The sequence below is a fragment of the Chiloscyllium punctatum genome, chromosome 32 (genome assembly GCF_047496795.1).
Source record: "Chiloscyllium punctatum isolate Juve2018m chromosome 32, sChiPun1.3, whole genome shotgun sequence".
Taxonomy (NCBI): Eukaryota; Metazoa; Chordata; class Chondrichthyes; order Orectolobiformes; family Hemiscylliidae; genus Chiloscyllium; species Chiloscyllium punctatum.
The window spans coordinates 46,412,175-46,427,952 of NC_092770.1; the positions used below are offsets into that span (position 1 = coordinate 46,412,175).

The 15,778-nt window shown below is 40.2% G+C and overlaps 1 protein-coding gene across 6 annotated transcripts in view; it reads left to right on the top strand.

Moving 5' to 3' along the window:
- The window catches only part of LOC140458136 (voltage-dependent calcium channel subunit alpha-2/delta-4-like), a 491,615-nt gene that overhangs the window by 187,379 nt on the left and 288,458 nt on the right, over positions 1 to 15,778 (top strand). For all 6 annotated transcript variants that reach the window (XM_072552257.1, XM_072552261.1, XM_072552258.1 and 3 more), the window contains 3 exons: positions 1,825 to 1,892; positions 2,712 to 2,757; positions 9,232 to 9,329. In XM_072552257.1, coding sequence (XP_072408358.1) covers positions 1,825 to 1,892; positions 2,712 to 2,757; positions 9,232 to 9,329 — 212 coding nt within the window. The remainder of the gene's footprint in view (positions 1 to 1,824; positions 1,893 to 2,711; positions 2,758 to 9,231; positions 9,330 to 15,778) is intronic.

The following is a 15,778-nucleotide window of genomic DNA, read 5'->3' on the forward strand; positions in this document are numbered from 1 at the left end:
AGCATGGCCAATTCACCTAACCTGCACATCTTTGGAAGGTGGGAGGAAACCGGAGCACCCGGAGGAAACCCATGCAGACACGGGGAGAATGTGCAAACACCACACAGACAGTTGCCGGAGATGGGTATTGAGCAAGCAAAAAATATTAATGATTGTAGAAGGCTCTTCATCAAAAAGGAGCCTGTATTCCCACACACTCTGACTGTTTACAGCTTTTTTCTATTTTCACAACAGAGAGGACAGGGTCATTGTATAGTGGGTAAAAACAATGACTGCAGGTGCTGGAAACCAGATTTTGGATTAGTGGTGCTGGAAGAGCACAGCAGTTCGGGCAGCATCCGAGGAGCAGCAAAATCGACGTTTCGGGCAAAAGTCCTTCATCAGGAATAAAGGCGGAGAGCCTGAAGTGTGGAGAGATAAGCTAGAGGAGGGTGGGGGGTGGGGAGAAAGTAGCATGGAGTACAATAGGTGAGTGGGGGAGGGGATGAAGGTGATAGGTCAGGGAGGAGGGTGGAGTGGATATGTGGAAAAGAAGATAGGCAGGTAGGACAAGTCACGGGGACAGTGCTCAGCTGGAAGTTTGGAACTAGGGTGAGGTGGGGGGAGGGGAAATGAGGAAACTGTTGAAGTCCACATTGATGCCCTGGGGTTGAAGTGTTCCGAGGTGAAAGATGAGGCGTTCTTCCTCCAGGCGTCTGGTGGTGAGGGAGCGGCAGTGAAGGAGGCCCAGGACCTCCATGCCCTCGGCAGAGTGGGAGGGGTCCCCTTGTGCTCATCTTCCACCCTACCAACCTTCGCAGAAACCAAATCATCCGCCGACATTTCTGCCATTTCCAAAAAGACCCCACCACCAGCGATATATTTCCCTCCCCATCCCTTTCCGCCTTCCGCAAAGACCGTTCCCTCCGTGACTACCTGGTCAGGTCCACGCCCCCCTATAACCCACTCTCCCATCCTGGCACCTTCCCCTGCCACCGCAGGAACTGTAAAACCTGCACCCAGACCTCCTCCCTCACCTCCATCAAAGGCCCTAAAGGAGCCTTCCACATTCATCAAAGTTTTACCTGCACATCCACCAATAGCATTTATTGTATCCGTTGCTCCCGATGCGGTCTCCTCTACATTGGGGAGACTGGACGCTTCCTAGCAGAGCGCTTTAGGAAACATCTCCGGGACACCCGCACCAATCAACCAAACCGCCCCGTGGCCCAACATTTCAACTCCCCCTCCCACTCTGCCGAGGACATGGAGGTCCTGGGCCTCCTTCACCACCAGACGCCTGGAGGAAGAACGCCTCATCTTCTGCCTCGGAACACTTCAACCCCAGGGCATCAATGTGAACTTCAACAGTTTCCTCATTTCCCCTTTCCCCCACCTCACCCTAGTTCCAAACTTCTAGCTCAGCACTGTCCCCATGAATTGTTCTACCTGCCTATCTCCTTTTCCACCTATCCACTCCCCCTCCTCCCTGACCTATCACCCTCATCCCCTCCCCCACTCACCTATTGTACTCCATGCTACTTTCTCCCCACCCCCACCCTCCTCTAGCTTAACTCTCCACGCTTCAGGCTCTATGCCTTTATTCCTGATGAAGGGCTTTTGCCCGAAACGTCGATTTTGCTCCTCCTCGGATGCTGCCTGAACTGCTGTGCTCTTCCAGCACCATTAATCCAAAATTATTGTATAGTGGCCTATTTGCAAGTACCTTCTGCATACCCTGAGTACAAACATAAACACCTCATACAGCTCATAATAAAGATACTATCAGGTTGGGTAGAATATTGATATAATATCATGTTTATAATTTAATTATTTTATTTTCAGTCTGTGTATTGTTCTTACAAGAGGACATGGTGAATCTCTGTTCATTGGAAACATATCTGTGGAAGAAGGTGAGCATGTACTGCTTGAATACAGTAAATTATCATTAGGTCATAGGCTATTAGCATTAAAAATCCTTTTACATCAATCAGAATACTGAAACCCAGTTCATTGGATCAATAACCTACCACTATATTTAGCAAATGAAAGTTCAGCTCTTTCTTACAATGGTTATTTGTATACTGAAATTTGAAAAGTAACACACAAAATGAATGACACCAGCAAATGAGTAAGGTAAAATAAGGTAGGCTTCTCTCTTTGCCAATCACATATGAATCCAGTGGTAAGACAAATTTAAGATATCTGAGATTGAATGTATCGCAGTAACCAATGCACAAGCATGTGTAAGCAGAAAGAAACAAAGGTTGGGGACCATCGTAGGCGCAGATGGCAGATAATGGAACCTTTCACCCCTCAGTCAGGGCCAGAGTTGAATCCAGCGAGGTGACTTGAAAACATGGGCTGTCCAAATGCTTATTTTCATTGTTCTCGATCATTTCTTATGTTGTATGTTGTCTCTTTCCTTTGACTGTTGCTGACACTTATTTACTAAGATTTTAAACATTCATTCTCAACAAATTGACGTAACCTTTGAAGTCAATAATATTTAACACCGGGCATTCTAGGCCTAAAATAAAAGTAAAGTGCTGCAGATGCTGAAAATCTGAAATATAAATAGCAAATATTGGAGAAACTCAGCAGGTTTTGCAGCATTTGGGCACCCACAGATACTAACATTCATTTTCAAGTAATCACAATTGGGAGTCGTTTTAAAAAGTATAATGTCGAGAAATTTAGGCAAATTAATTTTTTTTTATTTTGTATTTCAGGGTTGCATGACATAGACCAACCTGACCTGACACTTGCAAACGAATGGTAAGATAATTTTAATTCCAAATTGTAAGATCAATTACGTAATTGAACTTCAGCCAAATAGACTATTATACTAATATCCACTTGTGATTGGCATACACATTCCCACTAGAAGAAAATGACTTATATTTATTGAGTACCTTTCAGAACTCAGGATATTCTGAAATAGTTTAATACAAAATAGAAATATAGCAATCAATTATGCATAACAAGAACACACATCCTGCAATTTGATATTGGCCAGATTAATGATCTAAGTGTTACTTGATGGATAAATGTTGATCTTGACACAAGGAAGAATACTCCCATTCCTTTTAATGGTGTCCTGGGAAAGTCTGAGAGAGGAATTGGGGCCACAGTTTAATATTTTATTAGAAAGGTTGTTTCTCTCCCTCCTGCTCCCATGCCCTAACTGTGCAGCATTCCCTTAACATGGCAGTAGACTGTCTACCTTAATGATCAAGTCTCTGGAGTATGATTTAAATTCACTGACTTCATTCTTAAAGCCCAACAATGCTATCAACAGTGCTGGGTCATTGATATATTTAATTAACTGTTTAATTAATCAATTTAATTAATTAATAAGCTTAATGTCTTGCTGTCAATATTGCATAGTAATTTCGAGTGTATTTTAATTAAGTAATAAAAAAGTAACATTATCTGAACAACAGCATGGAGACCTTGTAACTCCAACAACAACAGACACTCTCCAGAGTTCATAAGCTAGTTATTGCACAAGATGCAACTGTCTTAAGATCTTCAATGTCTGAGAGTAGGTAGAGAGAAAGACATTCCTAAGAACAAATTTGAATCATCAGCATATTGGCATAGAATCACTTAGATCAGAGAGTTAGATTCAAGAACAGGGATGACAGATTTCCACCAAATGGCAGATTTCCACCAGAGGGATTTTGGAAATCTGTCATTTGGAATTTTTTTCTGACCTTTGGGTTTATTTAAAAAGAAACTCTCAATCTGTCAGTTTGTGCAGTTAACTGAAACCCAGAGCAAGATCTGATTGTTTTCAAACTGACTGGCCCAAACTCGACAACGCCGGCCAGGGGGTTCCACCATTTAAATAGCAAATAATAAAAGCAGACCATTATGGATGCTGAGATCTGAAATAAAAGCAGGAAGTGCTAGAGAAATGGAGCATATCTGTGGAGAGAGAAACAATCTTAATGCTTCAAGTCCAGTGTGATTCCTTTTCAGAATTGAAGCATCTGGCAAAGTGATGTAATTTATGCTGTAGAGAAAAGGTGGATGAGGACCAAATATAACAGATGAGAAAGATGTCCAGAGCAAAAGACAAAGGGAATGCTAATGTTGGTACAGAAAAGCTATAGATGAAGAGGAGGTGTTAATGGTAGGTGTTAATAGCAGAAAATAGGTCATCTCTGCTGAGTACAAACCCATACACTGGAAAGAGGGAGGGAGGAATAATCAAAATAGAGGACAGAATTCATGGTTGGAAATTGTTGAACACAATGATGAGTTCTGCTGTCGATAAAGTGTCTAAACAGAAAATGAGATGCTAATTACATTGGACTTCACTGGAGCTTTGCAGCAGGTCTGAGACAGAAATATTAACATGACAGCAGGATGGTGTATTGAAATGAAAGCAACCGGAAGGTTGAGGTCATTTTTGCAGACAGAGTGCAGGTGTATCACAAAGCAGTAATCCAGTCAATGCTTGGACTCACCAGTATAAAAAAAGACAATATTGTGAGCAGTGAATACAGTAGATTGAAAGCAGTACAAGTAAATCACCATTTCACCTGGAAGAACTAGGGGGCATAGCCTCAAAATAAGGGAGAGCACATTTAGGACTGAGTTGCATAGGAACTTCACCCAAAGGTTTGCAAATCTGTGGAATTCCCTTCTCTGTAGAAGGTGAGAATGATGGAAATTGGAAGCAAAATTGATGATGTTTTTACAAATCTGGACAAGAATGGAAGCAGCGTCAATGATATAATCAAAGTATTGGGCTAGAGTTGCGGGAGGTGAACCAAGTACGGCTCAAACAATGAATATTCCATATACTCCATGGAGAAACCCCCACCCCCCAATCCCCCCAAACCCCACCAAGCATAACTTGGACCTGTGTGAGTACTCATTTAACCTGGAGAAAAAATAGATAAGCTAAAAGAGAAGTTGTTCAAAGTGAGAATGAGCGCAGCCCAGTGAAGGAGGGACTATTCAGGCTTTTTTCATTGAAGAGGCAGCAAGTCTTCAGACCATTGTGTGATGGACTAGGCCAGACACTCAAAACATTCTTAAGCAGGTAGCCCAGACCATAACTTTGCAATTTGTTTCAGTAAGTGTACAGTGAAAGTTGCCCGGAGTAAGTTAGTGAGGTTCACTACCAGGTTTAAAACAGACAAAACATTATTCATAAAATTACACAATGAAACACAAAGAACAGAATAAAGAACCCCTACAGAACTTAGCCTATCAAGCTAATTATGCTGTTATGAATATACACAACAGTCCCAATAAGCAAACCCCTTTAAAACATTGTACAAAAAAGGATCAGATGCTGACAGGTTGAAGTTAGAAGTGCAGAAGAGAGAATTTCCACACAGCTCACTGTTGAACTCCCAACCAGTTCTGGACTGAACTAAAGTGCTCAGCCAGAGAGCTGACCAATCCCCTTTCATTCTACAGGTCACTTCTACAACATGATCACTTTGGTCTGAAGTCTTATCTGTTTACATAGAAACAAATGGCCTCTCAAAAGCCTTTTCATCTCTGTACCAAACCAGTCTGATCAGAACCCAGCCTGGTTTATGACCTCTCTGTGACAGTCTAGGGCTGAGTCTCCTTGAGCCAAGGAACAGCTTTTAGAAAAAAAGGTCTAGCTTTGTGACAATTGTGAACTGGGATAGAGATGTCCAAGCTCTTCCAAGATTGAGAAGAAGAGTCCAGAAAACTGGAAATTGTGGAATCTCTGTAAGGCATCAGAAGAATCACAAGTTTTGTGGGAAGAGACTAGACAAGGAGAGAAAGGAGAGAGTCATGATAGGAAAAAATAAATTAAGTGGAACAGGAACAGGCTGAACTGATGGTCTGCCAAGGCAATCCTGCTTTTGTATTTTGGAAAGAAGGTTGAAGCAAGCTGTACAGAGTTGGGGAACAATGAAGTGGAAAGCTGTGCAGGAGACAGTTCCAGAGGAGATGAGGTCATTGAGAGTCTAGTAAAAATAGCTTAATGTTAAATAGTGTAGGGTATAGTTCAAAAGGAGGCAGGAGAAAGTGCCTGAAGTTGCCACTCAGCCTTTGCAAGGAAGAAGTCAGCATGTCAGATGACACTACAGCACTTTTATTGGAAGATTTGATAACAAGCCAGAGTTAGATCTGAGAGAACAGAATGCAGCAAATTCAGAGGGTGACACATTAGAGTGGGTGAGGAGAACAGAGAATTTAAGGCAACCAATGTTACATTGACTGTTCTTGATGAAGAGATCAAGGCAGAAGGAGAGATCCAGGTTGAGGAAAAGTATTGGAGATAGATGAATAAGTCCATGGAGTGAGGAGAGGAGCACTGCCCAAAGAAAAAGGCAAAGAAAAGTGACAGAAGACAAGTCAAATGTCATGTTGTGCCTGAAATTCATTGAAGTGCAGGCAGTAAGGGGCAAACCTGAGTCCTTTGCTGAACCTGAATCAATTGTCATTGAAAAGTGAAAGGTCAGATTGTGTAGTAAAGATGCAATGTGAAGAAGAATTAGAAAAAGGGATGCAGTCAGAAGGAAGGGGAGGAGGAAAGATCCAGAGTCACAGTGGTATCCATCAGTTGTTGGAACTTGTGTTCCTTAACACATGTGAAAAAAAGAAAAAGAGTTATTATTGAATTGTCAAATGTGGTGAAGAATGAAATGGAACTAGGGACTACGAGTGCTTTGAAATAACATGAGGCAGTACTGCTGAAAACAGAGATCAAGAATGTTCCAGTGGTGGTGCACAGCTGTCTGATGAACATTGTATGTTTCAGAAAACTCTGCATTCTTGTGTGAATTCAGAACACAAAGGCCAGAACTTCAGTTAGAAACTACATGGGGAAAATCAAACAATGAGGAAGGAGATGTATTTGTTACCAATGAAAGATTTGGTGGACGCATTATCGAACACTAGGAAGAAACAGAAAGTAATGCAGAAAAACAAGTTGTAAAATGGAATAGAGAGAGAGAGCCAGAATGTCTTCAAAATAGACATTCCAGGAAGAGAAGTGGCAGTGAATTAAAATAGTAAATTAAAAGCAAAGTTTTGTCGGTGCTAAAAATTTGAAATAATGACAAAGTGCTGAAGAAAAGGCAGCACGGTGGCTCAGTGGTTAGCACTGCGGCCTCACAGCACCAGGGTCCCAGGTTCAATTCCAGCCTCAGGTGACTGACTGTGTGGAGTTTGCACATTCTCCCCGTGTCTGCGTGGGTTTCCTCCGGGTGCTCCGGTTTCCTCCCACAGTAGGTCAGGTGAATTGGCCAAAATAGCCCATAGTGTTAGGTCCATTAGTCAGAGGGGGTGGGTTGCTCTTCGGAGGGTCAGTGGGGACTTGTTAGGGCGGCACGGCGACCAAACGTCTGCAACACAAATTCCCAGCTCAGCGAACAGAACCACAACAATGAGCACCTGAGCTACAAATCTTCTCATAGACTTTGAACTTAAAAGATTTTCAAACAAGAAGCATTATTTATTCCCACAATTTACTGGAAAAGTTTATGGCTATTTTATACATGCCACATATAAACAAGAATGATGCAATAAAACAAAAGGGTTTCACTGCTATAGTGCATTAGACCAAGCATAAATAACATTTCATGTGAATGTATGAATCTGGTGAAGGAGGGGAGCTTTTGCATTCTGGAGTTGAAGTTAATCTGAGTCCAGATACCTGAAGACTGGATTCCTTGGAATTCGGGCTGCAAAGTAGATAGGATAGTCAGTGTTGGTAATTCTTGTAGTTAGAGGGCCATTTTCCTTTTCCAAGTGAACTAATCACTTTTGGAAAAGGTTTTGAAGAGCTTTTAAGCTTTAAGTACTTTGTCTCTGTAAAGGCCCAATGTACAGCCTTTTTTTTGTTGTGATGTTTCTTCTGTTATTCCTTCTATACACAATCACTCAAAAGAGTTTTTTTTTAAAAGCAGAGTTTTGGTTATGTGATCTCTAGCCAGTGGTTCAACATGGAGAACAATCAATAGTTGTTTTCCTATTAATGAAGCAGCTGCCAATTCCCATAGTCAGGACCATTGATATACAACAGAGACATATTGAGGCCTTTAGCAACTGCTTGTGCATAATCAATGTTGTTAGCTTTCTTTTCTTACCTGGCAGATCTGAAGAAGTCTGAAATCTTATTCCCCTACTTATTTTGGGATGGTTCTTGAAACTTGCTGATGTGACATCCACAAAGAGTTTGTCTAAGGCTATCCTCGGTAGTCCACTTTTAGAAGCTTCCAGAAATGTGGGCAATTGAAGTTCCAAATGTTTGGTGTCCTGTGACACCTATCTTAAAGGTTAACATTAGCCTTTTAAAATAGTGCACACTAATGTTATTTTTATTTTAAAATTGCAACACAGCCGTGTCTACTCAACATGACAGTATAGAAGGCAATTTGTCAATTTAGAAGGATAGACAGGAAGAAAAAATGGGGGGCTGATGAAAGGCTTTTGCCTGAAACATCGATTTTCCTGCTCCTCGGATGCTGCCTGACCTGCTATGCTTTTCCAGCATCCTTCTAATCTAGACTCTGATTTCCAGCATCTGTAGTCCTCACTTTTGCCTAGGAAGGAAAAGCGGCTGAGGTATTTGATAATAAAAGATTTAATTCGCACACTAGTGAGGAATCAAATAAACAGAGAAATTACAGGAGAAACTCAATAGGTCTGGCAGCATTTGTGGAGAGAAATTTCAGTTTATGTCTGTTTCAATTTTGTTTTATTATTGTTAAGGAAAAATCTTCTCAGAAAAGTAAGATAGAATCAGTCTGGTTGGAGACAAGAAATAGCAAGACAATTAAGTCACTTGGGGGAGCACTATATAGTCCTGAAAAATAGCTAAGCAGTCAGGCAAGAGCATAAATCAAGCAAAGATGGGAACTTGAAAAGAGATGCTTCCAACCAATGTGGGTAATTTTAATCATCATATAGATTGAACACATCAAATTGGCAATGATAGACTTGAAGTTGAGTTCATGAAGTGTATTCAGCATTGTTCATTAGAACAATAAATGTCGGACCAATCAAAATACATATGGGGTTTCTAATCAAAAGAAAGAGAGCTACCAATGAATCATGGCTAATTATGGTGTATTATTTTACATTCTTACCAGTAATTTAATGCGTTAATTTATTTAGAGGGATGCCATATTTGTAGTTAGTTGAAGCTAATATATTTTTGAACACCAATGGATTTAAAAACTCAGGCTTTGATGAAAATTGTAAATGTAACTGATGGAATCTTTGCTTATCCCTTCCTGATAGGATTTATTGTGTAACTGACATTGATCCAGACCATCGCAAACTATCACAAAAAGAGGCTGTAATTCGTTATCTTACTGGACAGGAACCAGATTTAGAATGTGAGTATAATCACATAGAACATGATCTATATCTTGACCCTATTGATGGTGTAAGCAACAGCAACTGAATAGTCTGCAAAACTCTATATTTTTCTCATCACAAGGAAAGTCTAGTGTCATCAACTGAAAATAGCTGCATTTATAAAAAGACTCAATTAAGCTTTGTCAGTTAAATGATTACTTATTGTAAAGTGGTACAGGAATCTAAGCTTGTAAATGCCTTTGGGGGAAGATATTCCTTACTTTGTATCCAGTAAACAGTTAGTTTCCAGGTGCCATGCAGAGAAACAAGGCAATCCACAAAAGTTCTGAATCTAGCAGCAGTCAGGAAATTCATGTGTTAAATCAAGAATAGTTGAAATAGCTTTCTTCTGCATTGCCAGTGAATTTACAATGTAACTCCCACATATTAGCATTGCTCTGCTGTCAGTTCTAGAGCACAGGGGTTCATTAGTTGTCATGGCAGGGCATCAAATGGCATCTACAATTAGTTACGCTTGCCCTTACATGTTTAGGTTTTATAAATCTTAGTATGTCAATTTGTTGAGCTCATTCTTAACATTGTAGCGAGAGGAAACAGCATCTGGCATATGAGTAATCAGGGCAAAGAACTGTGTTTCCCCCTCACAAATTCAATTGAAGGATTGTGAATTTTTAAGAAATCTGCAACAACTTTGAAAACCTGAAGAAATGCAATTCAGTAGTGACAATAGTTAATTTTCAGTACCTGAGAGGCATTAATTAACACTTTTATTTCATTGGTTAAAGAGTACTTAGCCTGAAATGAAAAGAATCACTTTCTGTGTTCTGTTTAGTTTATCTCTGTTGTGCAAGGACAGCAGTTTCACATTGTTCAATGCATTCCAATCGTTAACTAGATAGATGCTGTTTTTACAAATGGTGTGGTAGTATATCTAGGACTGCAAATATTTGATCTTTACGTTGAGCCACACATTTGCCTTCCCCTGATGTTGTAGTATCATTTGTGCATAAATAACACAAGTGCTATTACCTTTGAGTTTGTCTTCACATCAAATTATGAACCAAGATGTATGATGCATTGACATTCTCATTGTGGAGATAAATAACAAGATATAACTAGTGAGCTTTTACACCTTAAATATTGCTTACAAATATAGTTTGCTGCAGCCTTCTGTCTGGAAGAATTATATAGATAATTCCCATTTATCTATGACTGCCTGGATGTATTTTGAAGAGGCAGGTCCTGTGTGTGACAAGCAAAATAAGAACAAAAGAATTTGGAGCAGGTGTTGGCCATTCAACCCCTCTAACCTCCATTCTATAAGATCATGGCTGTAGTGTCTGCAGCGTCAACTCCTCTTTCATGCCAACTCCTCATAGCCCTCAACTCCACCATATTTCAAAATCTATTCATCTTCACTTTAAATTATTTTGATGATCTAGCCTCTGCAGCTCTCTAGAGTAGGGAATTTCAGAGACTCACTACTCTCTAAAAGAAGAAATTTTTTTCTGACTTTTAAATGAGTGTCCTCATACTCTATAACTGCGTTCTCTAGTTCAAGATTCTACCCAATTTAGCCCCCTCAGAATCGTCTATGTTTCAATAACATCACTCTCATTCTTCTAAATTCTAATAAATAAATTCCTAGCCATTTAGTTATTAATGATAAATTAATCCCTTCATCTCAGGAATCAACCCATTCAATCTCTTTTGAAGTCCCTCTCATGCCAATATATCCTTCTGTAAAGGATAAAGTTGTACACAGTATTCTAAGTGTGGCTTCACTGACACGTTGTACAGTTGTTACAAATCGTCTCTATTTTCAACACCAATCTAAAGCAACATAGATTAAAATTCCACTTGCCTTCTCATTTACTTGCTGCACCTGCATGCTATCATTTTGCATTTCAGGCACAAGAACGCCCAGATCCTTTCTGCTTGTTATATTGAAATTAACATAATAGTGGTGTTGTTATAGAGGCTGAGTGCTGAATTTGGTTCCTTAGTGTTTGTTTTGTTATTATTGTGAATACCGTTTTGGCTCTAAAACATTGACACATTTGTAGTATGAGTTGCTCGAAGGACAATTTAGAGAGGATATTATCATGCATGCAGGAAGCTTCTGCCTGAAGCATGCAGAGTAAGCAGATTGTGATCTTAATCAGTGTGCAGTTCTAGTTTAATGCCAGCCTTGTCTTTTTAGAGAACAATGCTCCAGTTAATGCATTCCTTAAATCAGCTTAAAGGACTCCCCTACAATTTCTATTTAGAGCGATCATCGTCTACTTCCACATGAAGATTGCAGATTGATTTTCACCAGCTACAATGTTAGAGGAATTTTCTGATTTTAAAGTTCTCTGAAGTTGCTAAATTCTCTACAGAGTGGTATAGCACTTGCTAAAAGACTTTATCCTGACTTCAAGAACTCTGCACAAAACTATGTGCTTCTGGATATACCTACAGTGGCATGAATTCACCATAATAATGAACAGAGGTGACACAAAGCTAGATGAGCTGGTAGAAGAGGGAGGAGGTGGAGAGGTGGCCATATCCACCCAAGAGGTTCAAGTAGAAATTCACCCACCCGATCATCAGTAAGAAACAGAGTGTCAAAGATTTGCACTTTGATAAGAACATCATCATCGAAGTGTGGAACTAGATTGCAGCCAGAGTTCCACCCTCAGTCTGACAAGGATGGTATTACCAATGCTTATGAAGAAACCATAACTGTAACATTTTAGGGACCTAAATCTTTCAAGGCTAGAAGAGATGACATTTGCAGCATTTCCAAGTTTGCCATCAACTTTCACAAAAGGAGGTTGCTGAGACTCTGTATTCCAATACAGTAGAAAATATTTCATTCTTACTCTTTAGGCAGATTGGGCACGTGACTTTGTGGAGATTGTAGGTATCCCCATAGTACAGGATCCCTTAGTTGCATACACATTGCTTTGGAGTGTCACACATCAACATGTATGACATGTAGATGATTTGCAAGGGATTACACTCTTTCAATGTGTAGCTCCTGTGTGACCATGCAAGTGTGTCAGATCCTTGGAATTGCAATCAAATCTTCTGACATGAGGAACTCTTGTGTGATCTTGACCTCTGGAGATCTGGCATCTGAGCCCCTATGTGCACATTCTATTTCTTTCATTTATATCCAGAAGTGCTCTTACACAGAACTGAATGTTTTTATCCCTCCAGCACCAAATTACCTATAGTATTTTTTCTCCAATTAATCACCATCAGTAATTCACCCATGTGTTCTGGTTGATTAATGTACAAACAAATCCCATTAAGGGGAATGCAGACCATCAAAGGTGAGGGGGGGAAGGGTTAAATCAAAATGCCTTTGGAAGATGGACACATTCAATTTCTAAGCTATCTTCTAAATTACATGCAGTGTAATTATCATATTTGATGGCTATGAATGTTAGAGCAATTGATAGGATTTCCTTGCATGACTATCTTTTTGCTCTTCCCTCTTGCTTTTTCACCACTGCATCATCAGAATACAATTGCTGTGTTTCTGAAAGGAATAAGATTCAAGGGTCATGGTGTAGTTAGGTAAGGAGGAAAACTAGGAGGTGCATGCTTAGACCATCTGCAGCTTGTAAAACAGAAAGCTTGTAGTTTGTGGGATGTGGAAAGAATCTGGAGCATGATGTCATGGAGAGGACGCCGTAAGCTTATATAGAACTCTAAATGCGTGAGTAGCAAGCAAATAAGTGAAAGGGTCTTCTTGAAATGAACACAGATTGTAGAAGAGTTAGTTGAAAGAGAGTCAAACCATAACATACCAATAACAAGGCAAACATAGTGACAGCAGATTATAGCAAAGATAAAATAGAAACTAAAGAAAAACAGTAAGTATTGAAGAAAAGTCTAGAATGGTAGCAAACCACAGAAATACTTTGACAGAAGATAGAAGTCAAAAGAAGAAAGACTCTAAATTCACCAGGAAGCAACCAGTGCAAACCAGTGCAAATCAAAGTGCCAAAATGGAAAATAACAGGAGAGCAGCAGAGCTTCAAGCCTGTAACTTTCTGAGATCCAGAGCAACATGCAGTCTTCCCAATCACTTCCCAAATATGAAGGCCCACTACAATGGAACATTAAACAATTAGATGTAGTCCAAACTCAGCAAGTGAGTTTCAGTTCAGTTATTTTTGGCCTCTTGAGTTCAACTTGTTTTTGCATTCGTGGACCATTTTCCTAGTCAATTTCACGATGCTGCTCAGGCAGAAGGATCTGAGACACAAGAACAAATTGCATCGACTGGGATTGTTTTCTTGAGAATAGTGAAGGTTGGTAGCAATCCACTAAATGTGTATAAGTTAATCAGTTGCTTAGCCAGCTACCTTGCAATGCAGAGAGATACAAACTGCGCAGGTTCAGTTCCTGAACTGCTTGAGGTTACTATGAAGATCCTACCTCCTCAAACCCAGTCCTTGCCTGAAGTGTGATGATCATCAGGCTAAACTGATGACAGTCATTTCTCTCCCTCATGAGAGAGCAGCCTTCTAGGATATGACAACTTTATCTTTTATAAAATTATGAGGGGCATAAATGAATAAGAAGATTAGTAGAGGTGTCAGAACTGGAGGTCTAGATTTAAGGTGAGAAGTAGAAGGCTTAGGGAAGGGTTAAGGAGAACTTTGTTTCAGTAAGAGGATGGTGGGAGTCTGAAATTCAATGCCTGAAAGGATGATTGAGCCAGAATCTCTCAACATTTGAACACAATTTAGACATTCAAATCTATTCCAGTCTATGGGCCAAAAGCTGAAAAATGTAATTAGTGAATGAGACATTTGTTGATGAGCAGGGACCCAGTAGGCTAAATGTCTGCTGTGCTGTAAGTGTCTGAATTTATAAGTCCTTGTCTTCACCTTCATTCTCAGGAGATTGTTGTTCCCCCATTTTGCCCTTTTGGCTGCTTCAATCAAGGGTATTGCATGCCATTTTCTTGCAGGCAATCCTTTCTGGGGTATACTGCAAAGTTCCACTGGAGTGATCCAGGCAGTAAAACCCCATCTTAAGGAGGCCAATTGTCTGTTCCATTATGGCTGTTGTGGAAGTGCGAGCAAAATTGTAACTTAGTTCTGTCTCAGACTCAGGGTTTTGCAAAGGTGGCATTAGCCATGTTTGAAGGGGGTAGCACTTGTCTTCCAGCAGCTAGCCTTGTATGGTCCAAGTTCATTGGAAAGCAGTAGGAACTCAGGGCAGTTGTGCTCTTGACAAAATAGCATCAGTTACATCCCAGATACATTTATGGGTTGACGATTGGAGGTGCCACACAGGTCCCCAATTTCACCTTGAAATGAACCACTGGCATAAAAGTTCAGGACAGCTTGACCTTGACAACCACTGGAATGGGATTGCCATCCAATCCTGCTGAACATCAGCCCTGCCCCAGTAAATTATGTAGTCCAGAGATGATAGCTAGAATATCCTTAATCAGTGCATGCACTGTGTTTTAGACAGTTGAAAAAAACCTCAGCAAGATCTGTAGATTCAGGATGTCAATCATCTCCTCTGCCTCTTTGGTGAAGCTTCACCTGCTGCTTCTCCCTCTGCATGCTGTTCAGCAGCCACTAGTCATTGCTATGCTTCGGGGTTCATTGATGAAGTGTTAGTTACTGATTCTTTCTACATTGTCTTCAAGAGGGATACATCAAGGTCACAATGACTCTAGCCACTGCATTCTCCACGTGACAGCAAATAATCTGTGGGGAATTTGGGAATGTTAACACAGTTTTATTGAAGGAACTCTTATCACATCCATCACAATGAAGCCGTGTTATTGCCCTCGCACAAAGTGCCACAGAGGCTTCCCAATGTCACATCTTAATAAGGAGCCCTGAGGTATTTGATACTATCCACCTATACATTTTGCAACCAAAGTTTTCCTGTTGGCATAGAATCTTGGCAGTAAACCAACATGATAGCACCTACTCCCTCAAATAAAGACCACTTTTCCATGTCATAAACTATGTCCTCACATGCTTATAGTTCCATATGTGAATCTAGCTGCAAAGCATTGCCCTCCACATTATTGAAGGTGTTTGTGAAACTGGAAATTCAGATTCCACTTTAAGTGTCTTGTTCTTATTGCAGCTGCTGAGCTGACGTGAAGAGGAGGCAATTGCTATACACAATATAACAGTAATGATTGCTTGAAGTCATAATTTTTAACATGCACTCTTGGATAATGATGATTTACTGATGAATGCAAATTGAAGCCAGATTGGTGCCATTACTGAATCAGTGAAGTTATGATTACTGCAATTGACCCTAGTTGGGTTTCCAATTCCGAGTTTTAATCTACCCCTGAAGGAAGGTAACAACAACTTATTCTGCTCACTTTTCATGCTGTTCCAGCCATTTTGTAAATTTTTGTACAATTGACTTTTGATCTGACATGATAAGGTTTCAACTTTTATTCAGTGTGAGTGTCTTGCTG